The 24,976-nt window shown below is 46.9% G+C and overlaps 1 protein-coding gene across 4 annotated transcripts in view; it reads right to left on the reverse strand.

The window, feature by feature from the left end:
• Positions 1 to 24,976, reverse strand: part of LOC135510748 (receptor-type tyrosine-protein phosphatase S-like) — a 139,433-nt gene that overhangs the window by 113,793 nt on the left and 664 nt on the right. For all 4 annotated transcript variants that reach the window (XM_064931956.1, XM_064931934.1, XM_064931942.1 and 1 more), the window contains exons 2-3: positions 11,657 to 11,734; positions 5,457 to 5,653 (exon numbers count right to left, since the gene is read on the reverse strand). In XM_064931956.1, the coding sequence (XP_064788028.1) occupies positions 5,457 to 5,595 (139 nt within the window). In that variant the 5' untranslated portion in view covers positions 5,596 to 5,653; positions 11,657 to 11,734. The remainder of the gene's footprint in view (positions 1 to 5,456; positions 5,654 to 11,656; positions 11,735 to 24,976) is intronic.

Raw genomic sequence — 24,976 nt, forward strand, 5'->3', positions numbered from 1 at the left:
AGAGGGACAGAGGGACAGAAAGAGACAGAGGGACAGAAAGAGACAGAGGGACAGAGGGACAGAAAGAGACAGAGGGACAGAGGGACAGAGAGAGACAGAGAGAGACAGAAAGAGACAGAGAGAGAGACAGAGAGAGACAGAGAGAGACAGAGAGGGACAGAAAGAGACAGAGAGGGACAGAGAGGGACAGAGAGGGACAGAAAGAGACAGAAAGACACAGAGAGAGACAGAGAGGGACAGAGAGGGACAGAAAGAGACAGAAAGACACAGAGAGAGACAGAAAGAGACACAGAGGGACAGAAAGAGACACAGAGGGACAGAAAGAGACACAGAGGGACAGAAAGAGAGACAGAGGGACAGAAAGAGACAGAGGGACAGAAAGAGACAGAGGGACAGAAAGAGACAGAGGGACAGAAAGAGACAGAAAGAGAAAGAGGGACAGAAAGAGAAAGAGACAGAGGGAGAGAAAGAGACAGAGAGACAGAGAGAGACAGAGGGACAGAGAGACAGAGAGAGACAGAGGGACAGAAGGAGACAGAGGGACAGAAAGAGACAGAGGGACAGAAAGAGACAGAGGGACAGAGGGACAGAGGGACAGAGGGACAGAAAGAGACAGAGGGACAGAGGGAGACAAAGAGACAGAGAGAGACAGAAAGAGACAGAGAGAGACTGAGGGACAGAAAGAGACAGAGGGACAAAAAGAGACAGAAAGAGAAAGAGGGACAGGAAGAGAAAGAGAGAGGGACAGAGAGAGACAGAGAGACAGAGGGACCGAAAGAGACAGAGGGACCGAAAGAGAGAGGGACAGAAAGAGACAGACGGACAGAAAGAGACAGAGGGACCGAAAGAGACAGAGGGACCGAAAGAGACAGAGGGACCGAAAGAGACAGAGGGACCGAAAGAAACAGAGGGACCGAAAGAAACAGAGGGACCGAAAGAGACAGAGAGACAGAAAGAGACAGAGAGACAGAGAGACAGAGAGACAGAAAGAGACAGAGGGATCATGCTACTTAATACTTTCCTGTGTACTATACATAAATCATCCCAGGGCGTCCCCAAAGACAGACAGCTCTCACTGAAGAGATGCCAACTAGTCCAAAGCCGTGGACAGGAGATTGACATGAATGACATCACTGTGTCGTGATGGACGTGGTGATTGGCCGCTAAGTACAGTTCACTTCCTGGCTACCATTTAGAGGACATTACCAAGGACTTCCTGTGTGTCATCAATAAAACATGTGCTTCATCTTCACAGGAGCAGGTTTTTTCACTACCCCGAGGCATGCTACTCCCCTGTGCAGCACAGATTGTTAGAACACATGGGTGGGTGCTATGCCGGGGGTTTAAAAGGGGTCGCGGAAATTCACAGGAGATAATTGGCTTTAATGCAGGGATGGGCAACTTTGATGGGGTGGGAGCCACAAAAAACTCATGAGGAGCCGCAGTGGCTGGTGGGTCTGCATAGTGCCCACCCACATCCATCCCCACGCATGCAGTCAGAGCCTAGCCTTTTGGAGGCCCTAAGCAACATGTTGTTGCTGTCACGCACTGACCATAGTAAGCTGCTTGTTCTCTGGGTTGGTTGGGGCGTGACAGTGACTTGGGTGGGTCATCTAGGTGATATTGTATTTCTATGGTGGCCTGATATGGTTCCCAATCAGAGGCAGCTGTTTATCGTTGTCTCTGATTGGGGATCATATTTAGGTAGCCATTTCCTCATTTGTGTTTGTGGGATCTTGGGGGGGGGGGGGGGGGGATCTGCCAGTTACAAAAAAAATAAAATTTTGAGAACAAGGATTTAGAAATTGCATACATTATGCATTTCATTCATACTATATATAGTATCTCTTTAACACTATGTACAGTGTATCTTTAACACTATATACAATATATCTTTGACACTATATACAGTATCTCTTTAACACTATGTGCAGTATCTCGTTAACACTATGTACAGTGTATCTTTAACACTATGTACAGTATCTCTAACACTATGTACAGTGTATCTTTAACACTATGTGCAGTATCTCGTTAACACTATGTACAATATCTCTTTTACTTGAAGCTCCTTCTTACAAAGTATTATATTATAAAATGTTATATCGCCCTAGAAACATTCATATAGCTCCAACTTATCAAACATATCAGCTGCTGTCTGTTTCTCTGGGAGCAAAAACAATTTCCTTGTCTCTATACTGTATGCTTATTAGAAATGGCAAATAGAATCCATTTCAGGCACAGAATCCATACATCTCCATTGTTCAAAAAATCCAATCTTGTCAAGCTACTTCATATATGTTCATCTTCTCTCTCTCTCTCTCTCTCACACACACAGAGTTCTATCCCTCTGTTTCTGTGGACTGTTACCATGGCAGCCAGCTTAACTCCTCCTCAGCTGCAGAATACGTTCTATCCATCAGGGTAAAGCCGGCCTAACTCTCACCATAGCAACCTCCCTCCCTCTCTCCCCCATCCCTCTCTCCACTGGGCCAGGTCTTGCTATGCTGATTCGGTTCTACTCTAGAGAGAAAGAGCAGCTGAAGAAACCACACCATCATCCCCTTCAAATCACTGACAGATAGAAAAGCACTGTGGCTTTCCTCCCTCCGCTGCGAACTTCCCACTTCAGTGAGTAACAGCCACACTGCAGCCAGCCTACCGCTGAGCTGCGAGGTGAAGTACCTGAGCAGAACCCACAACAATACCTTGTCTAAAAACAAGTGTATTACTGTAGTCTTTCAACCAGACACGGCGCCGTACTCTGTTAGTTGTGAAGGCTTGCGTTACTTTGTGGAGTTGTGTAAGGGGGTTGAATTCATTTTCAACATCGGTTTACATTTTTGCACTTTCGAAGAGGTGATTACTGGTGTGTTACTGCCACTGCAAACCAGAACCAATTCTATTTCTATGACCAATACTGGCCTCTGGCTGCATTCTGAACCAGGTTGGAGCCTTCGGTTCCAGTTCCATGGGTCTATAATAAACCCAGATGTACAGAACCAGTTGCACCACTGCTTTTCCTTTGAATGCTGTTGAATTCTATGGGGACACTCAAGAAGATTGTCTGTCCCTTTAAAAGCAGCGAGCCGAGTAGCCTTCACTCATTAACTCCCTGGCTGACAGCAGGATATAATGATAGAGTCTATCGTAATGAAACACCACAAGGCTATGGTTATCTAATAGCAATGATAGGTAGGGGTAATGTGGAGATATGCGTCAGTAGGTAGCAGGTGTGTGTTATAATACTATAATCAGCCCCTCTACGGCTGCATGCAGGACATTAGACCTGTCTGGACAAGTCTGACCAAATCAAGCCGCTCCACTGTAAATCCATGCCAATTACAGAAGTTGTCTATAACTATGGCCCAGGGTTGTTCCTGGGGAGGTTACACGGTCACGGAGAATCCATAGTCCTAGCCATAACAATTAAAGTATACCAACCAAAACAAACATTAACATAGACGCTCCGTAAGAGTTAGAAATGTGACTGTTATTTGGGCCGCTATCTTCTTCCAGTCACAGAGCAACACTGCTAGAAGTGTTGACTGAAATAAACAAGGTAACACCTCTATATGTCCGTAAAATGGATATAGTCTGTATAACCTGGAAGTCGAAGCCTAAGTGTCCTTGTCCATTAGTTTACTCCAATTAGGGCAGGGGTGGTGGAGTTAGGGGGAAATAAGACATTCAAATATGGAAAGTGTCAGGATTTGGCCAGGGTTGTTCCGGGTTTTGGTCACTAGATGCCCCCATTGTGCTTTTTGACCTTATGTTTTTTCCCTTGTTCCCCATTATTATTTGCACCTGTGCCTCGTTTCCCCTGATTGTATTTAAACCCTTAGTTTCCCTCAGTTCTGTGCTCTGTGTTTGTATGTTAGCACCCAGCCCTAGTGTTCTGTGTATTCTTGTCGATTCCGGTGGATGCTCTTGTGGAATTCTGTTTTGGTTTTTGAGTATCTCTTGAGGCTTTTTTGTGCTATTCCTACCACCTTTTGGATTTGCCATTTTTTTTGTATTGAAGGACTTCTCCTTTTTACTTTATTAAATACACCGTCTTAAGTACTGCTGTGTCTGCCTCATCTTCTGGGTTCTGCTGACTATTCGTGGCTCAGTTGGTTAAGTTACAGTTTCTCACTCCGGAGACCCAGGTTCGTAACCGGGTCCTGACAGAAAGAAAAATATATACCTACAAATACCCTTGAATGAGTAGCAATCTAAACTTTGACTGGTACTGTATATATATTTATGACTCTCTCGCGAGCGGTACATGCCTGAGCGTTGCAGAATAAATGTACACATACATGTTATTCAATATTTTCATCTAAACTGCTTTCGTGCGTCAACAAGCATCTGCGTTACCAGGCGCTAAAATAGAACTTACACTGTGATGCACTGCAAGTCCCGCCTCTCCTCATTGGTTTTTAGGAGCATATACCCACGTGGGTGATTGAAAGATGAACTGAGGTCCATAGTCCAGTCCAGATGGTGGAGGTAATGCACCTTAAAGTTGGTTGCCAACCACCATATGAAGTCCACAGAAGAAGAAGATTGAAGGAGAAGAGATGACTAAAAACTAACTGGGTTTCCCCTTTTATCTGTGGATTAGTTGGTCGGAGTGGAGAAACACACGATTTTGTGTGAAAATGGGTTGAAATTCTTCAAAGATCCAGAAAAAAAGGACCTTGTGCATTTTAGGTTAAAAAAAACAACCCAATGTTTATATCCCAGGACAAATTTGCTAGCAACAGTAAGCCAGCTAGCTAAATGGCCATGAATGTTTAATGTGTTTCGACCTGTCCCCAAATTAATATAGTTGGTTCAGAGTTTCTTTTGATATTTCAACATGCGTGTCCTGATCGCTTCTGGTGTGGATGAACAAAATAAACATGCGCTCAATAGCCTAATGTGATGATTGACTGAGTCCGTGCTGACAAACCCTCACTACTCACCAGTGTGTTCAAAAATATTTCTGTTCTTGAATGCCACATACTTCCATAGCGTTTTCAGTGTTGCAGGGTTAACATGAGATGTGTTCTCTGTTCCCCTGTCTGATTTAAGATCCATAAGACCAGACATATGAAGACATGATGCTTTAATACAGGTGAAGATTGAATATGTGCTGACGTGCGTTCACCGTTTATCAGTGCCTTACAGACCTTGTTAAACACCTATCACTGCAAAATAGACAGGCAGATGGTCATCAACACCACGTCACCACTCACTGCAGCCAGCGCTGACCAACACAACTCGCTGTTACAGCTGTCAGTCAGCAGAGAAGGAGAAAGAGGGAGGGAGGTGGAGAATGAGGGAGATAAAGAGAGAGATAGGTAGATACAGTAGAGGCACGTACAGCCATTTAGACAAACTGACAAACCTACATAAATATCTCAACAAACATGATACAGATGGACAGACACATGAACTAACATACAGTATATCTGTAGTGTGTTACTTACCCACCGCCTCAGACAGGTTGGGCAGGAATGTGAGCACCAGCAGTGGCAGCAGCAGACAAGGGAGGTACAAGCAGAGTCCGTACCCAGGAACAGTCGCCCTGGACTGGGATACGGTTCCACCTGGCCTGGGGGGAACCATGGTACCTCCTGCGATAGGTGGTGGAGGTGGGGATCTTCCCTCAGCAGGGCTTGGCACTCTGAGTAAACAAACAAATATGTTCAAATACATGAGGGAGAAAACATAGTTGTGAAGAACAATTAACAAAGCCGATGATGAAAGCAGACTAGGTCAGTTGAATGAAAAACCCTTTCGAGGTCAAGCAAGCATCTGTGTATACAGCACAGGAGGCTGGTGTCACCTTAATTGGGGAGGACGGGCTCATGGTAATGGCTAGTGCGGAATTGGTGGAATGGTATCAAATACATGGTTTCCATGTGTTTGATGCCATTCCAAATAGTATAGTTCTGTATGTTACTACCCCAGTACCTCAGCCTCGTCAGCCACTGCTGTAATAGCCTTCCTACTGGAACAGGTTTCCTCCACTGGCCACATAAACAGAGATGCTGCAGACACCAGGGGAGGACAGCTCATAGTAATGTCTGGAACGGAGTAAATGGAATGGTATAAAACACCTGGAAACCATGTGTCTGATGTATTTGATACCATTCCACTGACTCCACTCCAGTCATTACCACAAACCCGTCCTCCCCAATTAAGGTGACACCAACCTCCTGAGGTACACACGTTCGTAAAACCTCTGTGGCCCTAGTAGGGAAACTCAGTCAAAGAGGATACTAAAGCAGGTGGTGTGTTTGGCCGTCCGGGCACCATGCAATATTCAATAAGAGTCCATTATGTTAGATGGTAAACCCCCCTCTAATAGATGTCCTGTGGGTAATCCTGGTCCAGCCAGGGGGATTGGGCCTGACTCCTCTGTGCTGGGGTGTTTCAGGCCTGACATGAGAGATTCAGCCGAGCTCTGCAGAAGCTCCCTGCCCAGGAGTCAATAACTCCTCTGGTCACATCTATCCCTCCCTCATTCCTTATCTGCACGATAGCATACACAAATTTTTTCCTGTTCAGAACTGATGGAACACACACAGAGAGACATACAGAGAGACACAGCGAGACACACAGAGAGATACACACAGAGAGACAGACACATACAGACGATTAGAGGAACAAACACCTACCCACCCACCCACACACACACGTCCTACACTTCCCAAAGTTATCAACAGTTTTCCACATCCAGTGAAAGGGTTGACTGTGATCCTAATACAGAGACTTCCTGCCATTCTGGAGGTGTTCCAGTGTTCCATATGAATATGTATATGGAATTATCCAGCTCTTATCAGACTGACGGGCTAATGACACATTGAAAGGAATTAGCGTCTGGCTCTATAACCCTGTTTGAGCTCTAAATATAACTAGTCTATAAACGTATCTGTCCATCTGACATATATGAAGCACTACTTCCCTCTTTCTCTTATCAAGGCTCTGAGAGCACTTCCTAATAGATATGGAATAGAAAAGCTTTCAGGATTTACTATTCAATTCAATAACCTAATAGCTGCAACCTAATCAGAGCTCATTCAAGTACCATTCCAGCAGCGCAATGAATTCTCCTCTGAAAGAATCTCAATTTATTGGCGAGCATCATCAGCATGATGCAGGGGATGATAAGGAGTAGATATATGCTTCATGTCCTCATCAATGTGGGTCCTGTGTTGAACTGCCTGACTGGCAGAAACTGGGCTGATTCTGCATGGTAGCATGGTAAAAGGGTTAGAGACATTTCTGGTGAAATAAATTCATTTTGGAATTACTTCTTTCCCACTATTGCGAATTGGTCCTGATCTAATTACATCTTGAGTGGTCTGTCACTCTAATCAAGCCCCTGTTCTGGTCTACCCTTCTCTCGTCTCATACTCGTCTCCTCCTATATCCCTTCACCCTTCATGCCTCGCTGCCCCCTGTCTCTATGTCTCCTGTCCCCTGTCTGTCCTCCATCTCCCCAGTATCTCTGTCTCCTTACTGTCTGTACCTTGTCTCTCGATCTCTTTACTTCCTGTACCTTGTCTCTCTGTCTTCTTACTGTCTGTACCTTGTCTCTCTGTCTTCTTACTGTCTGTACCTTGTCTTTCTGTCTCTTTACTGTCTGTACCTTGTCTCTCTGTTTCCTTACTGTCTGTACCTTGTCTCTCTGTCTCCTTACTGTCTGTACCTTGTCTCTCTGTCTCCTTACTGTCTGTACCTTGTCTCTCTGTCTCCTTACTGTCTGTACCTTGTCTCTCTGTCTCCTTACTGTCTGTACCTTGTCTCTCTGTCTCCTTACTGTCCCCAGTATTTGTCTCCTGTCTCTCTGTCCCCTGTCTCTATGTCCCCCTGTCCTATCTCTTTCTCCTGTCTTTTGTCTCTTTGTCTCCATGTTCCCTGTATATATGTCTCTCTGTATCTTGTCTGTCTCTCTGTCCTCTGTCCCCTGTTTCTCTGTCCTCCATCTCCCCAGTATCTCTGTCTCCTTGTCTCCCTGTCCCCTGTATATCCGTCTCTCTGTCTACATGTCCCCTGTCCCATCTCTATCTCTGTCTCATCTTACCACATCTCATCATCCCCAGCTCCACCTTCCCTGTCTCCTGTCTCTCCATCTTGTATTTAACCTGCTATCTAAACCTGTGATCCTTCCCTGTTCTCTGTCTCTCCATCTTGTATTTAACCTGCTATCTAAACCTGTGATCCTTCCCTGTCCCCTGTCTCTCCATCTTGTATTTAACCTGCTATCTAAACCTGTGATCCTTCCCTGTCCCCTGTCTCTCCATCTTGTATTTAACCTGCTGCTATCTAAACCTGCGATCCTTCCCTGTCCTCTGTCTCTCCATCTTGTATTTAACCTGCTGCTATCTAAACCTGCGATCCTTCCCTGTCCTCTGTCTCTCCATCTTGTATTTAACCTGCTATCTAAACCTGTGATCCTTCCCTGTCCCCTGTCTCTCCATCTTGTATTTAACCTGCTATCTAAACCTGTGATCCTTCCCTGTCCCCTGTCTCTCCATCTTGTATTTAACCTGCTATCTAAACCTGTGATCCTTCCCTGTCCCCTGTCTCTCCATCTTGTATTTAACCTGCTATCTAAACCTGTGATCCTTCCCTGTCCCCTGTCTCTCCATCTTGTATTTAACCTGCTATCTAAACCTGTGATCCTTCCCTGTCCTCTGTCTCTCCATCTTGTATTTAACCTGCTATCTAAACCTGTGATCCTTCCCTGTCCCCTGTCTCTCCATCTTGTAGTTAACCTGCTGCTATCTAAACCTGTGATCCTTCCCTGTTCTCTGTCTCTCCATCTTGTATTTAACCTGCTATCTAAACCTGTGATCCTTCCCTGTCCCCTGTCTCTCCATCTTGTAATTAACCTGCTATCTAAACCTGTGATCCTTCCCTGTCCCCTGTCTCTCCATCTTGTATTTAACCTGCTATCTAAACCTGTGATCCTTCCCTGTCCTCTGTCTCTCCATCTTGTATTTAACCTGCTGCTATCTAAACCTGTGATCCTTCCCTGTCCTCTGTCTCTCCATCTTGTATTTAACCTGCTATCTAAACCTGTGATCCTTCCCTGTCCTCTGTCTCTCCATCTTGTATTTAACCTGCTATCTAAACCTGTGATCCTTCCCTGTCCTCTGTCTCTCCATCTTGTATTTAACCTGCTATCTAAACCTGTGATCCTTCCCTGTCCTCTGTCTCTCCATCTTGTATTTAACCTGCTATCTAAACCTGTGATCCTTCCCTGTCCCCTGTCTCTCCATCTTGTATTTAACCTGCTATCTAAACCTGTGATCCTTCCCTGTCCTCTGTCTCTCCATCTTGTAGTTAACCTGCTATCTAAACCTGTGATCCTTCCCTGTCCCCTGTCTCTCCATCTTGTATTTAACCTGCTATCTAAACCTGTGATCCTTCCCTGTCCTCTGTCTCTCCATCTTGTATTTAACCTGCTATCTAAACCTGTGATCCTTCCCTGTTCCCTGTCTCTCCATCTTGTATTTAACCTGCTATCTAAACCTGTGATCCTTCCCTGTCCTCTGTCTCTCCATCTTGTATTTAACCTGCTATCTAAACCTGTGATCCTTCCCTGTTCCCTGTCTCTCCATCTTGTATTTAACCTGCTATCTAAACCTGTGATCCTTCCCTGTTCCCTGTCTCTCCATCTTGTATTTAACCTGCTATCTAAACCTGTGATCCTTCCCTGTCCTCTGTCTCTCCATCTTGTATTTAACCTGCTATCTAAACCTGTGATCCTTCCCTGTTCCCTGTCTCTCCATCTTGTATTTAACCTGCTATCTAAACCTGTGATCCTTCCCTGTCCTCTGTCTCTCCATCTTGTATTTAACCTGCTATCTAAACCTGTGATCCTTCCCTGTCCCCTGTCTCTCCATCTTGTATTTAACCTGCTATCTAAACCTGTGATCCTTCCCTGTCCTCTGTCTCTCCATCTTGTATTTAACCTGCTATCTAAACCTGTGATCCTTCCCTGTCCCCTGTCTCTCCATCTTGTATTTAACCTGCTATCTAAACCTGTGATCCTTCCCTGTCCCCTGTCTCTCCATCTTGTATTTAACCTGCTATCTAAACCTGTGATCCTTCCCAGTCCCCTGTCTCTCCATCTTGTATTTAACCTGCTATCTAAACCTGTGATCCTTCCCTGTCCCCTGTCTCTCCATCTTGTAGTTAACCTGCTGCTATCTAAACCTGTGATCCTTCCCTGTTCTCTGTCTCTCCATCTTGTATTTAACCTGCTATCTAAACCTGTGATCCTTCCCTGTCCCGTCTCTCCATCTTGTATTTAACCTGCTATCTAAACCTGTGATCCTTCCCTGTCCCCTGTCTCTCCATCTTGTATTTAACCTGCTATCTAAACCTGTGATCCTTCCCTGTCCCCTGTCTCTCCATCTTGTATTTAACCTGCTATCTAAACCTGTGATCCTTCCCTGTCCCCTGTCTCTCCATCTTGTATTTAACCTGCTATCTAAACCTGTGATCCTTCCCAGTCCCCTGTCTCTCCATCTTGTATTTAACCTGCTATCTAAACCTTTGATCCTTCCCTGTCCCCTGTCTCTCCATCTTGTAGTTAACCTGCTGCTATCTAAACCTGTGATCCTTCCCTGTTCTCTGTCTCTCCATCTTGTATTTAACCTGCTATCTAAACCTGTGATCCTTCCCTGTCCCGTCTCTCCATCTTGTATTTAACCTGCTATCTAAACCTGTGATCCTTCCCTGTCCCCTGTCTCTCCATCTTGTATTTAACCTGCTATCTAAACCTGTGATCTTTCCCTGTCCCCCGTCTCTCCATCTTGTAATTAACCTGTGATTCTTCCCTGTCCCCTGTCTCTCCATCTTGTATTTAACCTGCTATCTAAACCTGTGATCCTTCCCAGTCCCCTGTCTCTCCATCTTGTATTTAACCTGCTATCTAAATCCTTGATCCTTCTCTCTCACCACGACCCGTTCCCCAGCTGCAACAGCTGCCCAACTGTGGTCCACTAACACAGTTAAACAAAGGGGCTTACAGTAAGTCTATCTGTGAATGGAGAAACAGTCCTAGCTACTGTACTGCAGGCCTTGCCAGGATCTGTCCTAACACTTGTTAATCCTCTAAAACCCATCTCTACTTCCACTGCATTGACCCTGTTGGCTGGCAGTCAGAATGGCATATTTGCCTCTGTGCTTTCATGCTCAAACCTGGCACAATGATGCAATTTTCCACTTCCCCAGAGTCAGATAAACTTGTGGATACCATTTGTATGTCTCTGTGTGCAGTTTGAAGGAGGTTGCTAAGTTGTGCTAGCGCAATTGCTAACTAACATTAGTGCAATGACTGGAAGTCTATGTGTTTCTGCTCATACTAGCAGATGCTTTCATGCTTTCTGCTCATGCTAGCAGATACCCATAGTACAATGACTGGAAGTCTAACACTAGTTAGAGGTAGTTTCACAAGCCAATGCTAACTTTCTCAATACCGGACACAGAGACATACAAATGTTATCCACAAGTTCATCTGATTCTAGGGAAGTGGATAAAGGGCCTCATCAGGATCCCTTTAACTTATTCTCCAGCCAAGTATGGAGATGTTACTGTTCTGTACCTACACACAGCACATACTACATCTGCAGTCCCATGCATCAGGGCCATGTGTGTGTGTCCTTACCCCTGGGTGTTCCCTACAGCCCTGGCTGAGGCATCACGGCCTGCTCTGTGGAATTCTCAGTGTGACCATCCAGTGGACCTGCAACAACACAGGAAGGAGGAGATGTGTTAACAATACCTGAGGGTATGTGTGACCTCATAACGGCACACACAGCCTTGCTGTGAGCCCCACACTGTTCAAGGTTAAGTTATTTTCAGTTTGTGAGATACCTCGTAAGGAATCTAACAGCAAATTAAGGATAATTCATAGTAATGTCTCTATTATGATCCTATTATGATTAAGCATCACTTTCCTGTGCCACTGTTTTTAATCACCTCATCCTCCCCTGTACCCCACCCCTTCCTCTTACCCAGCATGCCTTGCACCACAGTCGGGCTGAGGCAGTCTCTACGGGCCCTGTCTCCATGACAACAAAGCAGCCAGTGAGACGTGAGATCACAGGCAGGATCTGTTTCTTTGGGTAGGGTTACGGCCATGCAGTAGCTGGGAGATAGCTAGCTACAGCAGTTAGTAGCTACAGGAGAGCAACCAGGAGGAGTGTCTTCAGACCAATACAGGGGAACAGACTGATGAGGAGTGTCTTCTGACCAATCAGACTACACAAAACCACACACACACTGTAGTACGCATGCACAAGCACACACAAACTGATGGAGGGGCTTTGCTTCCATATCATTACAGATTTCCGACTGTAGTATGTATACACCTTGTGAATCTAGTCATATACACATGCATGTATAGTTCCAATCATTTTCAGCCCAGAAAATGTGTGTTTTTGGGCTAGAGAGCTCCTGTGATGTGGTATAGAGACGGAGCTGCAGTAAGGCCAGGGAGAGGCTTCTGGAGCATCTAGACCCTAGAACCTGTTGGCAAAGAGACAGTCATTCACACATGCACATACGTACACACACACACACACACACACACACCAGATGGCAAAGCATCATGGGGTTCGACCGACACTCACTCTCTCTCCCTCTCTCTCTCTTACACACACAGAGAGAAGCAGCCAAGGATGAGGCTCGTCGTACCGCAGGCGGATGCTGCGTCGGCCTCGGTTACATTTTGTGCAGAGGAGCTGCTGTCTGTGTTCCTGTGATTCCCACTTTACGAGCCATCCAAGCCCTTCCTCACAGGAATACATAACCCAACCGTCAGTCTGCTAGCCGTCAGTCTGCTAGCAGTCAGTCTCCTAGCCGTCAGTCTCCTAGCCGTCAGTCTGCTAGCCGTCAGTCTCCTAGCCGTCAGTCTGCTAGCAGTCAGTCTCCTAGCCGTCAGTCTGCTAGCAGTCAGTCTCCTAGCCGTCAGTCTCCTAGCCGTCAGTCTGCTAGCAGTCAGTCTGCTAGCAGTCAGTCTCCTAGCCGTCAGTCTCCTAGCCGTCAGTCTCCTAGCAGTCAGTCTGCTAGCAGTCAGTCTGCTAGCCGTCAGTCTGCTAGCAGTCAGTCTCCTAGCCGTCAGTCTGCTAGCAGTCAGTCTCCTAGCCGTCAGTCTGCTAGCCGTCAGTCTGCTAGCAGTCAGTCTCCTAGCCGTCAGTCTGCTAGCAGTCAGTCTCCTAGCCGTCAGTCTCCTAGCCGTCAGTCTGCTAGCAGTCAGTCTCCTAGCCGTCAGTCTGCTAGCCGTCAGTCTGCTAGCAGTCAGTCTCCTAGCCGTCAGTCTGCTAGCCGTCAGTCTGCTAGCCGTCAGTCTGCTAGCCGTCAGTCTGCTAGCCGTCAGTCTGCTAGCCGTCAGTCTCCTAGCCGTCAGTCTCTTAGCCGTCAGTCCCCCAACCGTCAGTCTCCTAGCCGTCAGTCTCCTAGCCGTCAGTCTGCTAGCAGTCAGTCCCCCAACCGTCAGTCTCCTAGCCGTCAGTCTCCTAGCCGTCAGTCTGCTAGCAGTCAGTCTCCTAGCCGTCAGTCTGCTAGCAGTCAGTCTCCTAGCCGTCAGTCTCTTAGCCGTCAGTCCCCCAACCGTCAGTCTCCTAGCCGTCAGTCTCCTAGCCGTCAGTCTGCTAGCAGTCAGTCTGCTAGCAGTCAGTCTCCTAGCCGTCAGTCTGCTAGCCGTCAGTCTGCTAGCAGTCAGTCCCCCAACCGTCAGTCTGCTAGCCGTCAGTCTGCTAGCAGTCAGTCTCCTAGCCGTCAGTCTGCTAGCCGTCAGTCTGCTAGCAGTCAGTCCCCCAACCGTCAGTCTCCTAGCCGTCAGTCTCCTAGCCGTCAGTCCCCCAACCGTCAGTCTCCTAGCCGTCAGTCTGCTAGCAGTCAGTCTCCTAGCCGTCAGTCTGCTAGCAGTCAGTCTCCTAGCCGTCAGTCTGCTAGCCGTCAGTCTGCTAGCAGTCAGTCTCCTAGCCGTCAGTCTGCTAGCAGTCAGTCTGCTAGCAGTCAGTCTCCTAGCCGTCAGTCTGCTAGCAGTCAGTCTCCTAGCCGTCAGTCTCTTAGCCGTCAGTCTGCTAGCAGTCAGTCCCCCAACCGTCAGTCTCCTAGCCGTCAGTCTCCTAGCCGTCAGTCTGCTAGCAGTCAGTCTCCTAGCCGTCAGTCTGCTAGCAGTCAGTCTCCTAGCCGTCAGTCTGCTAGCAGTCAGTCTCCTAGCCGTCAGTCTGCTAGCAGTCAGTCTCCTAGCTGTCAGTCTCCTAGCTGTCAGTCTCCTAGCCGTCAGTCTGCTAGCAGTCAGTCTCCTAGCCGTCAGTCTGCTAGCAGTCAGTCTCCTAGCCGTCAGTCTGCTAGCAGTCAGTCCCCCAACCGTCAGTCTCCTAGCCGTCAGTCTCCTAGCCGTCAGTCTCCTAGCCGTCAGTCTCCTAGCCGTCAGTCTCTTAGCCGTCAGTCTCCTAGCCGTCAGTCTGCTAGCAGTCAGTCCCCCAACCGTCAGTCTCCTAGCTGTCAGTCTCTTAACCGTCAGTCTCCTAGCCGTCAGTCCCCCAACCGTCAGTCTCCTAGCCGTCAGTCTCTTAACCGTCAGTCTCCTAGCCGTCAGTCCCCCAACCGTCAGTCTCCTAGCCGTCAGTCTCCTAGCCGTCAGTCTCCTAGCCGTCAGTCTCCTAGCCGTCAGTCTCCTAGCCGTCAGTCCCCCAACCGTCAGTCTCCTAGCCGTCAGTCTCCTAGCCGTCAGTCTCCTAGCCGTCAGTCTCCTAGCCGTCAGTCTCTTAACCGTCAGTCTCCTAGCCGTCAGTCTCTTAACCGTCAGTCTCCTAGCCGTCAGTCTCCTAGCCGTCAGTCTCTTAACCGTCAGTCTCCTAGCCGTCAGTCTCTTAACCGTCAGTCTCCTAGCCGTCAGTCTCCTAGCCGTCAGTCTCTTAACCGTCAGTCTCCTAGCCGTCAGTCTCTTAACCGTCAGTCTCCTAGCCGTCAGTCTCTTAACCGTCAACCGTCAGTCTCCTAGCCGTCAGTCTCTTAACCGTCAGTCTCCTAGCCGTCAGTCTCTTAACCGTCAGTCTCCTAGCCGTCAGTCTCTTAACCGTCAGTCTCTTAACCGTCAGTCTCTTAACCGTCAGTCTCTTAACCGTCAGTCTCCTAGCCGTCAGTCTCCTAGCCGTCAGTCTCTTAACCGTCAGTCTCCTAGCCGTCAGTCTCTTAACCGTCAGTCTCCTAGCCGTCAGTCTCCTAGCCGTCAGTCTCCTAGCAGGAGCACTGTTCACTCCGCTGCATACCAATAAAGATACAACCCAGGGTCCCTTAACAAAACTGCAATATTAATGTTCTTGAGTTATATAGCAGTATTTAGAAAATCCCAGTATTAGCTATTCCCACTAGCAATAACTTACTAGCCGTCAGTACTGTTTGATACAAGTACAGAACTGTATCAAACAGAATTAATACCAGCTCCTACAGGAAGGAATGTTTGGGAATAAGGAACGTTATCAAGCTCAAACATTCCTAAATCAGAAGCCATCAAGAGATTACCCCATTTACTCATGTTAAGCTGCAAGCCAGGATGAGTGATCCTTAAATCACACTTCCGAGAATGAATATATTTTAAAAAATGTATTCCCTTCGAACCGTAGTGAGCTTACACTTGGCTTGTGGTTGATGCTGCATTTAGTGATCATTCCTCTCTGGGGTTTGGAGAGGAGGAATGGGCACTGAAGGGCTTAGAAAGACTGTGTGTTAAGCTTCCTGAGTGTGTGTGTGTGTGTGTGTGCAGCCGTGTATGGCATACGCTTTGTTTTCCGTCAACTAATCTCAGTATTCGATTTCCTCTCGACCACTTAAGTCCCCATAGCAGGAGCCTAAAGACCTCCCTGCCTGAGTTTGAGCTCAGCAGTGGCTGTAGCTATCTGGACAAAAACTCTACTTTCTTGACTGCATTCTCAAGATATACAGTACTCCTAACACCTGCACCAGTCCCCTCATTGATCTGTGAAAGCATGTTTCATGACCTTTAGCAAAGAAACTTACAGTCATGCACACATTTAACATATGGGTGGTCCCAGGAATCAAACCCACTATCCTGGCATTACAAGCGCCATGCTCTACCAACTGAGCTACAGAGGACCTTGTCCTTATCCGACCTAAACATCCCACACTGACTGCACCAAAGGGTTTAACCAACCTGATTCACATTGGTGGTGAAGTGCAGCGTTGTGGTCACATTAATATCTCCAAAGGGCTGGTGTACTGTCCCGTACAGTAAGCCTACTCAGCTAAAAGGGCTTTCAAGGACAGACACAGAGGAACTACTGGCATCTGCTCACTGACTGTACAGTACGTGCCCTCAGATAGAGCCAACAGATGGACTGGCTTTTAAAACGCAGGAAACATAGCACCAAATGGTATTAAAGTACATATAGGCCGGATTACAACATTGGTTAAGAAGGAAGGGAAGCATTTACTTACAGGCAACATGGCCTATGCAGAATAGTTAAAACCACAGTGTGGCTGTTCAATTGACTTGGCGGCCTTATGGTAGACTGTAGCATAATGCAGAATGGATAAATATGACTTTCAAATCAAACGGATCTGCCCAGGATATGAGGGTGACCCTGTGACCTTTGTTGCCATGGTAACCTAGGTTGTGCATATCTTTTGTCTGTTGTAGTTAAAGTGAAGAGGGAAGTTAGGAGGAGAGATGCCATTATGACTGGGACAAGATATTGTACTCAAAATGATCCCAAGATAAGCAGCTGGTGCTTTTGAGGGCAAGGCTCAAGACGGGATTAGTCGGTCCTTGGTTAAAAAAATTATAATAAAACAAATACTTTTGTCTTTCTTTTTTTCAAAACACTGTGGCTGGCTTGACTCCTATTAGCCTTAGGTGGGCCACACAACAAACAGGACAGGGAATCATTGCTGTACTCAACATGCTCCCTTTCATATAGCTGACATCTTAATACTTGTAAAGAGTCTCTGATCATAACAAGCTGTATATGACAAGAATCATTATCACATTCACTCACACACTGCAAACACACACACCCACACTAAAAGACATGCTCACTGACAGAGATAAATGATGCTAATTCCTAAGACAAAACATCACTTGCTCTGGGATAAACAGCTTCAACAGAGAGAAACAGGCAAATGTCTCCCACCAATAACAAGAGGAACACTTCAAATCTGTCAACATCCACATCCCTGCTGTCTCTATCATTAAAACAGGCCCTTGGTCTGTCTCTCTGTCTGTCTGTTCATTGGTTCATTAAGCAGCCTGATGGCTGAGACCTTGTCAACTCACTGCTCAATTAGCATATATGAGCCTGCCACAAACCTTTATCCATGGACGGCAGGTCAGGTACATGTACACCTGTAGGGGCGGCAGGTACATGTACACCTGTAGGGGCGGCAGGTACATGTACACCTGTAGGGGCGGCAGGTACATGTACACCTGTAGGGGCGGCAGGTACATGTACACCTGTAGGGGCGGCAGGTACATGTACACCTGTAGGGCGGCAGGTACATGTACACCTGTACGGGCGGCAGGTACATGTACACTTGTAGGGGCGGCAGATAACCTAACAGTTAGAGTGTTGGGCCAGTAGCTGAAAGGTTGCTGGTTTGAACACCCTAGCCGACAAGGGGTGAAATGTGTTGATGTGCCCTTGAGCAAGGCACTTAACCCTAATTTTCTCCAGGGGTGCTGTAATACTATGGCTCACCTTGTAAAACAACACATTTTACTGCACTTATCTGGTTTATGTGACAATTTTTTATTCTTTGTGGGTCTGTAATCTAAGGGAAATATGTGTCTCTAATATGGTCATACATTCTCCTCTCTCTCAGCCCTCCTCTCCTCTCTCTCAGCCCTCCTCTCCTCTCTCTCAGCCCTCCTCTCCTCTCTCTCAGCCCTCCTCTCCTCTCTCTCAGCCCTCCTCTCCTCTCTCTCAGCCCTCCTCTCTCTCCTCTCCTCTCTCTCAGCCCTCCTCTCTCAGCCCTCCTCTCCTCTCTCTCAGCCCTCCTCTCCTCTCTCTCAGCCCACCTCTCCTCTCTCTCAGCCCTCCTCTCCTCTCTCTCAGCCCACCTCCTCTCCCCTCCTCTCTCTCAGCCCTCCTCTCCTCTCTCTCAGCCCTCCTCTCTCAGCCCTCCTCCTCTCTCTCTCAGCCCTCCTCTCTCCCCTCCTCTCTCAGCCCACCTCTCCTCCTCTCAGCCCTCCTCTCCTCTCTCTCAGCCCTCCTCTCCTCTCTCTCAGCCCTCCTCTCCTCTCTCTCAGCCCTCCTCTCCTCTCTCTCAGCCCTCCTCTCTCAGCCCTCCTCTCCTCTCTCTCAGCCCACCTCTCCTCTCTCTCAGCCCTCCTCTCCTCTCTCTCAGCCCTCCTCTCCTCTCTCTCAGCCCTCCTCTCCTCTCTCTCAGCCCCTCCTCTCCCTCTCTCTCAGCCCTCCTCTCCTCTCTCCTCTCTCTCAGCCCTCCTCTCCTCTCTCTCAGCCCACCTCTCCTCTCTCTCAGCCCTCCTCTCCTCTCTCTCAGCCCTCCTCTCCTCTCTCTCAGCCCACCTCTCCTCTCTCTCAGCCCTCCTCTCTCCTCTCTCTCAGCCCTCCTCTCCTCTCTCTCAGCCCTCCTCTCCTCTCTCTCAGCCCTCCTCTCCTCTCTCTCAGCCCTCCTCTCCTCTCTCTCAGCCCTCCTCTCCTCTCTCTCAGCCCTCCTCTCCTCTCTCTCAGCCCTCCTCTCTCAGCCCTCCTCTCCTCTCTCTCAGCCCTCCTCTCTCAGCCCTCCTCTCCCTCTCAGCCCTCCTCTCTCAGCCCTCCTCTCCTCTCTCAGCCCACCTCTCCTCTCTCTCAGCCCACCTCTCCTCTCTCTCAGCCCTCCTCTCCTCTCTCTCAGCCCTCCTCTCCTCTCTCTCAGCCCTCCTCTCCTCTCTCTCAGCCCTCCTCTCCTCTCTCTCAGCCCTCCTCTCTCAGCCCTCCTCTCTCTCTCTCAGCCCTCCTCTCTCAGCCCTCCTCTCCTCCTCTCTCAGCCCACCTCTCCTCCCTCTCAGCCCTCCTCTCTCTCTCTCAGCCCACCTCTCCTCTCTCTCAGCCCACCTCTCCTCTCTCTCAGCCCTCCTCTCCTCTCTCTCAGCCCTCCTCTCCTCTCTCTCAGCCCTCCTCTCCTCTCTCTCAGCCCTCCTCTCTCAGCCCTCCTCTCCTCTCTCTCAGCCCTCCTCTCAGCCCTCCTCTCCTCTCTCTCAGCCCACCTCTCCTCTCTCTCAGCCCTCCTCTCCTCTCTCAGCCCACCTCTCCTCTCTCTCAGCCCTCCTCTCCTCTCTCTCAGCCCACCTCTCCTCTCTCTCAGCCCTCCTCTCCTCTCTCTCAGCCCTCCTCTCCTCTCTCTCAGCCCACCTCTCCTCTCTCTCAGCCCACCTCTCCTCCCTGAGCAAATGAACGATTAAAAGCCAATCAAGCGAGCCTCATAGTGAAACCTGAGACGCTGCTGCCTGACGGGAACAACAGCAGCCAATTAGTGAAGCAGCTTCTGGAGGAGGAGAAGAAAGAGAGATAGAAGTTCCCTGACAACAGAGACAACCTTCGTCGTCGTCATCATCATTTACTTTCATGTCATTAGTAAGACATCTCTAGCTCTTCAGGAAGAGGAAAACTCATTCATCAGACAGTCTGCCATACCGTTTAGCTGACGGTATGTCCTGTGATGTGCTTGAAACAATAATAATAATCCATCTATCTTTTGATAAAGTGATGCCTGGAATAAGTATTGTCAATGTACTGTATGTAAGCTGTAAGTAAGCATATCATCAATACATATTTTATATGCAATGTGTTGGCAGCAGCCTAATTCATTCATTAGTGTTTTTGGCCTCTGCTGTTGGGATCCTGCAGTCTAAATTTAGATTATTCTAATTGTAAAACCTTAGTCATTGCCTTTCTGTGTAATCATTCTTCGGGATAACATTTGTATTTGTATCCAGTTCTATCCCTCCTGAGGACACACACTGGCATGGCGACACTAGGCTAGTCCTGGTCACATGACCCCTGTCCTCTCCTCTGAGATCTAATTACCTCTAGCGCTGCTGGCTACGTGGCCTCGCAAAAATAAAGAACCACACTGATGCCAATGTAGCCTGGTCCCAGACCTGTTTGTGCTTTTGCAAATGATGTTGCTATCATTGCTAAAGCAAAAACAGACTGGCACCCAGGCTAACATTGTTTTCCTCTCTGGAGAACCCCCCCCCCCCCAAAAAAACAGCAACCTTTAATCCTCAGTAGAGGATGGCAAGAAATGTATGTGCTGCTAAACCTTTTTCATGTCTGCCAACAGATATGACAAACATATTACAATAATACAATGATGAATATGAGTATTCTAACATTATCAAGATTCATTCTAATTCCAACTCCACACAGAGAATAAATGCATGGGACTGTCTTCCAGTGTAGCCATCTTGAACAATTCTACTGGTAACAAGCCATTCATTGCATTGGCTCCTGATGGATCAGAGATTTGTGACGCCAAATGAGTTTCGCCTTGAGGGACAATAAAGATGTGAATGGAATTGAAAGCCAAAGTAATGGAGTAGAAAAACAGAGATTGTCCTCCATGGTGCTGTCATGCCTGTCACTAAGAGGGATATGGAGAAAGTGTTTGTGTGTGCCCTTGTGGCTGTGCAAGTTTGTGTTTGTGCGCGTCTGTGCTGTGTGTGAGTTGATGTGTGTTTGTCCTGGCGGCCATTTGCGCGTGCGTGTGTTCGTGTCCGTCCGGGCTTGTGGGCAAGTGTGTGTCTGTGACAAGTTAAAGAGTTGCCAAAGATAACAGACTGACAAATTGCCCCCCCCCCATCTTCACAATGGCCAGACGTCTCATCCAGCCGGGTGCGTACCAACTAATCTACCACCAGACTGAATAATGGGATGTTATCAAACTGTTATGATACAACATGTCAGAAACACAGCCAACTATCCATCACCTTTTTTTACAGCTAATTTCCTCCCTTTGAGGCCTAGATTTGAACACAGTGTCTTGATGAGTGAGAAAGCTACATACCCTTGGTCTCTCAGACACATACATCACACTCCTGCAGTCCCCAAATGGTCTCTATCCCTCTGACCTTCTGGAGTCGTGAGAGGTGATGCTATGCAAATAGAGTCATAATTGAAATCTGCCCAGCGGGCAAGTGTACAGATAGGGTCTACCTGTGCCGAGCACCTGCCCCCCCACTCGCCAAGTGCCCTTTGAGTCGTGGATTAAGTGTTTTTGTTGTTGTTCTGAACCCACTACACCCAAGTCATCGTGATCACGTCAAGTTTACGTTTTGAGCACCTGCTCCCTGAAAGGTCTGTGTACGGTCCACTGCCCAGCCCAACAGGGATATGAAATAATAACTTACAGGCAGACAGGAGTAGCCATAGCCCATAGCTGATAGTGATACAGTTGAGGTCAAAGCATTAACATGGACAGATTTCAACAAAAGTCATTAATGTCCGGATACACTGATTCATTTTCTCTTTCTCGCCAGCCATCCAGGAGACATGAATGACTTTACGAGCCTTACTCGAGCCAAAAAGGGATTCTCAATCACAAAGCCAATTTTCTTTTCTTTGTACAATGAAAATAACCTTGTTCTATAGCCCAAACCCAAGGAAGCTTATGCTCTTGTCCAAAACCTTCTTTGCCCAAAACTAAACACATATTCTACAACTAAACATTCCAGACCATTCCACAACTTGCCTACCTCAGCCTTCATTCCAGGTCTGATGAGCCAGTTTGCCAGTTTCTATCATGTCAGCCATCTTGTCACTCAATCTCCCCCATCATTTATAGCTGCTGTCACTCAGGGACATAACAGCAACAGCAGCTCAGCCATCCTCTTTACTACGTCAACTTCAGAGGGTTTCCTATTGGGCTGCAAATCAACACATTAACATCTACTTTGCCTTGTCATCTACAGAGCTAGAACGAAGATCTGAGAACAGGAAGAGAATAAGGCACAAAAAAAGACATAATGCAGCCTAATGGACTAAATGTATTGGAGAGGAGATGGGGAGACAGTAGAATGAGGAGGAGAGGGAGAGATGGGACAGAGGAAGAGGAGAGGGAGGAGGGAAGAGACAAAAGGAGAGAGAGGAAATGGAAGGGAAAAGGAGGAGAGGAGAGAGGAAAAGAACAGGAGAGCACAGAAAGGAGAGGAGACAGGGGAAAAATAGGTAGAAAGCAGACAGAAAGGTAGACAGGAGAGAGAGAAATAGGAGAGAGGTAGAGGAGTGAAAGAAATAGGAGAGAGAGGTAGAGGAGAAGTAGAGCGAAGAAGTGTGAATTTTCCATTCGTGCTGACACATCACAATCTCTGATTCATCTAGAGAAAGGCAGCAGTCAAACCACAACCCATATCACAGCTTTAACTCTATATTATTATTATTATTATTATTATTATTATATATATATATATATACATACAGTACCAGACCAAAGTTTGGACAAGGGTTTGTCTTTAGTTTTACTATTTTCTACATTGTAGAATAATAGTGAAGACATCAAAACTATGAAATAACACATGGAATCATGTAGTAACCCAAAAAGTGTTAAACAAATCAAAATATATTTTATATTTGAGATTCTTCAAAGTAGCCACCCTTTGCTTTGATGACAGCTTTGCACACACTTGGCATTCTCTCAACCTGCTTCATGAGATAGTCGTCTGGAATGCATTTCCATACTTTGAAGAACATAAAATATATTTTGATTTGTTTAACACTTTTTGGGTTACTACATGATTCCATGTGTTATTTCACAGTTTTGATGTCTTCACTATTAATCTACAATGTAGAAAATAGTCAAAATAAAGAAAAACCTTTGAATCAGTAGGTGTTGTCCAAACTTTTGACTGGTACTGTGATTCTACTCTCATCTACCAGGCCGGTCCTGTGGAGATGTGGAAAAAGATATGCCAGTAAATGCTACATCCACGTTTGGGATGGAAGTACAGATCACAGGAGGTTGGTGGTACTTTAATTGGGGAGGACAGGCTCGTGGTATGGGTTTCTATGCGTTTGATGCCATTCCATTTACTCTGTTCCAGACATTACTATGAGCCGTCCTCCTCTCAGCAGCCTCCACGGGTACAGATGTTCTGAGTAAAATGACTAGCTCTTCCTCTCTTTACTCTAGGGATATCAGACGGTCGTTGGTTTCACCGAGAAACAAATCTACAAACTCACATGGCAGTGGTCAATGTGGCACACTTACCAGGGGCAGGATCGCTCAATCTTGAAAGCTGCAAGGAGAGTCCTCTGGATGATCCTCTAGATAAACTGTACAACAGACAAGTATCCTTCTATTATATAGTCTCTTGACTCACGTCCCCTCACATTGGTGCCGCTGAGATGCACAAGCCCCAGGGTTGCAGATAACCAGGGCATTGGCTAACAGGACTCTTACTGACCAGCAACAGCCCACGGGACTGAAAGACAACATGGACAGGAAGAACATAAATAGAACCGTTTGTTCTGCTGTGTTTGAATCAATATTGCCTGCCAGCATCTGGGAAAACACAGCAGCAAGGTCTGAAATCAAAGCTTTCCCACAGGGCTCACTCGTCACGTCAACGTTGGCATGCTTTTGATGCTAATCTGAAGGAGCAGCTGATGTAGAAATGAACAAAAGATTGAAGCCTGTTGTGAAGACAACTGATTGAGAGAAAACTAAAATTGGAAATTGATTTTTTCTTTCGATTCAAATCCAATTCTGCCTGCTTGGTATAGTGTGTTGCTCCCCAGGTTTCTTGCACAGGATTGGTGAATATGTTATACTGACTGAGGTCTACCGTGAACCAGACCCAAGTTCTTCAGACCCAGTCCAAGACCCAGGCCTACATAGAAACACTGGTTTCACCAGCTGTGTGTAGCAGTCGACTCTGTATCTGTCTGAGTAGTTTCCCACTGGATACACGTTGGTTGAATCATGGTTGTTTCCAAATCATTTCAATGAAATTATGTTGAACGACGTGGAATAGATGTTGTGAATTGACATCTGTGCCCAGTGGGTTAACTTCATGTGGCTGAGAATTGTCTTAATCTATCTTTGGGGGAAGAGAGAATGGACTGAAAAGAAGGCCCTACTCTAGCTGGTCATAATGGTCTCATTAGCCAGGTATAAATGTTTAGTAAATATCTATCCATTTTAAAGGAACTGATAAAACTCATTAAATATGAATGGGTGCATGGGTGTGATTTGAAGCAATTAGGGATGTGGCAATTGTTTGGAATGAATACCAGCCTACACATGATGCCTCCCAAGGGATGGAGAGAGCATCTGTGTTGAGAGAAATACACAAACAAAGCTATTAGGCCTCAGCTCGGATCTGATCTATTCAAACTGCTGCCAAAAGGCCTGTCTGTATGGTGAAATAATTACTTAAAAACAACACGAAAGGCATTGTGGTTAATGAATGTATTAAACGTGTGCTTGGTTTTCTCTAAGCAAACAAACCCTAAGAAAATGTGTCAAGGTAAATCGAAACCAGCAAAACATTTATGTAGCCGAGATGGTTCCTGAAAGTGTGCTGGCATTTAATTAGGTTTTATAGGGTTTTAAATGCGTCAACACATAATATCAACAAATGGGTAAAACATAATGAATATTTAATGTGTTTTGCAACAATTCCAAATGGAGAAGCAGGTTCCTAATAGACGAAGCGACTCAATGGTCTGTAGAGTAATCTCTAAACGGTCCATCCGCCTCGCCACCTGGTGTCATGACATCGCCCGATTTATGGCAATTGGATGGTCAACGCTCGATAAAGGCCTATAGCCCACAATGGAGAAAAACCCGTACCTATAATATAGGCTCAAATTTGTTAATAACAATAAAATAAAGAATACATAAAAATGGTCCATGATGACCGACGCAACAAACTAGAGAGGAAGAAAGGAGCGACATGTCGCTACTTGTCAGCTAGAGAGGGGTCGCTCATGAAGACTCTGTGATGAGGCGA

Source organism: Oncorhynchus masou, chromosome 3, assembly GCF_036934945.1.
Source record: "Oncorhynchus masou masou isolate Uvic2021 chromosome 3, UVic_Omas_1.1, whole genome shotgun sequence".
Taxonomy (NCBI): Eukaryota; Metazoa; Chordata; class Actinopteri; order Salmoniformes; family Salmonidae; genus Oncorhynchus; species Oncorhynchus masou.